Genomic DNA, 1,859 nt, shown 5'->3' with positions numbered 1-1,859 from the left:
TTCTAAGAGGAATGTGCTTTTTGTTTGCTCTTGAAAAAAAAGATACATTTCTCTGTTTTTGATGAGGATCTACAGGTCTCACCTTAAAGATGTGATTTAATGTAGAACATTAGTCGAGGTGCAGTCATACATTGTAGTTTATGAAGCTAAAGGAAAGGAAATTGATGCAGACGAGTCAGCAGGAGCTGAATGAACAGACTGTAGAGCAGAGATTAACCTATATGGGGGTTTGAATTAATCTATTATTGAAATAATCATCTACTAATTTAGTAATCAATTGTTAACTGGAGTCTACAGCCTCTAAAGTATGCTTGAAGCTGAAGCCAGACCTACTTAGAGCAGTAATTATGTCAAAATTGTAAAAGAATTATGTAAATATTTTGCATTTTATATGGAAGAAAATAGTCTGTCAACATGCTCTATCCAGACGTTTTAGTTTGACCTGGTTTAATTTCATAAAACGTCTTCTTTAAGGAACCTTTTTTTATTTTATTACTTTTAAATTCCACTCCAACATCCTGTGAAGTGTTTGATGTTCAGTAGAGGTTTGATGTTTTAGTGATGGAGCTCTGTGGCTCTCCTCGTCCCCCTCTACCCACCCAGGCTCCCTGCTGCTGGACAGCCTGAAGGAGCACATCTCAACCATCGCTCAGGACCACTGCAAGGCCATCTACCTGCACGTCCTCACCACCAACAACACTGCCATCCACTTCTATGAGAACAGGGACTTCAGGCAGCACCACTACCTTCCCTACTACTACTCCATACGCGGCGTCCTCAAAGACGGATTCACCTACGTGCTCTACATCAACGGCGGCCATCCGCCCTGGACAATATTATATCCTTTCACTGCAGTGCAAGTTTATGGCATCATTCAGAAGCATTTATACCCTTTAAACCTGTTAGACATTTTCCCACTAAACTTCTATTTTAATAGGATTATAGAACATATTGATTAAAAAGAGGGAAAGGATGCTTGGTTTCCACCCATTATTAGATGGTTCAACAGTAGCAACAAACAGAAATCTAAATAAGTATTTTTTCTTAAAATAAGTCAATTTTTTCTTGAATTGAGGTAAGTGAGACACTTTGCCAATAGAAAAATTTATATTTAAAATAAAAAAAACAATTCCATTGTCTTATTTCAAGTGTAAATGTCTTATTTTAAGAGTAAAATACTTAGTACATTGGCAAATCATCCTATTTACTCACTCAAATTAAGGTTAAATACACTTTATTTAAGAAGTTTTCAAAAAAATCGTTTTTGCAGTGATGGATAGTGTTTTTGGTTACTCTGGAGGATCTGCAGAGATTTACAGCTTAGGTGGAAACTCTGTGTTATAGTGGCAACAAGAAGCCATTAAAAAGTCCTGTCTGTACATACAAGGAACTCATATGGGGGCGGAGCCTCATCTCTCAGGAGAACCAGATTCTTAGAAATAGAGCTAGAGACTAAATATGTGATATAGACCCAATTATGATGCGTTCACTCTGAGATGTTTTGAATGTAAGTGGCGTCTTGTTTACATGGCGGATGCGCGTCACTGAGGGGTTCTGGGAAAACTTTAGATGCTTGTATTCACAGCACTGCCCTGATGATACTGAAATGCTGTTTACTATAGCCCCATTTTCACTACCCCTTTGAAACCATGCAGAGAAAGCTCTGAGCACAGTAACCGAGATAACTTAAGTGTAAATGGCACACACAACTGAACTGCACTGCGCCAGACACAACCGAAGTCTGCTAAACTGGTACTAGTTCATCAGTTGAGGCGAGAACATTATATTTTTAAGCGTCACGATTTGGCCCATTTACCAATTTAATGCGTAATTAAAAAAAGTTGAGAGGGGGGGGGGGG

The 1,859-nt window shown here is 38.5% G+C and overlaps 1 protein-coding gene across 1 annotated transcript in view; it reads left to right on the top strand.

Annotated features, from left to right (window-relative positions):
- Window positions 1–1,859, top strand: part of naa60 (N(alpha)-acetyltransferase 60, NatF catalytic subunit) — a 17,588-nt gene that overhangs the window by 10,184 nt on the left and 5,545 nt on the right. The window contains exon 5 of the mRNA XM_015403594.1: window positions 604–838. Coding sequence (XP_015259080.1) covers window positions 604–838 — 235 coding nt within the window. The remainder of the gene's footprint in view (window positions 1–603; window positions 839–1,859) is intronic.

Source organism: Cyprinodon variegatus, unplaced genomic scaffold, assembly GCF_000732505.1.
Source record: "Cyprinodon variegatus isolate N-32 unplaced genomic scaffold, C_variegatus-1.0 Scaffold1525, whole genome shotgun sequence".
In the NCBI taxonomy this organism is placed as follows: Eukaryota; Metazoa; Chordata; class Actinopteri; order Cyprinodontiformes; family Cyprinodontidae; genus Cyprinodon; species Cyprinodon variegatus.
Note: the sequence above shows the minus strand (reverse complement) of the source record. Positions and strands in the feature narration are given on the sequence as shown.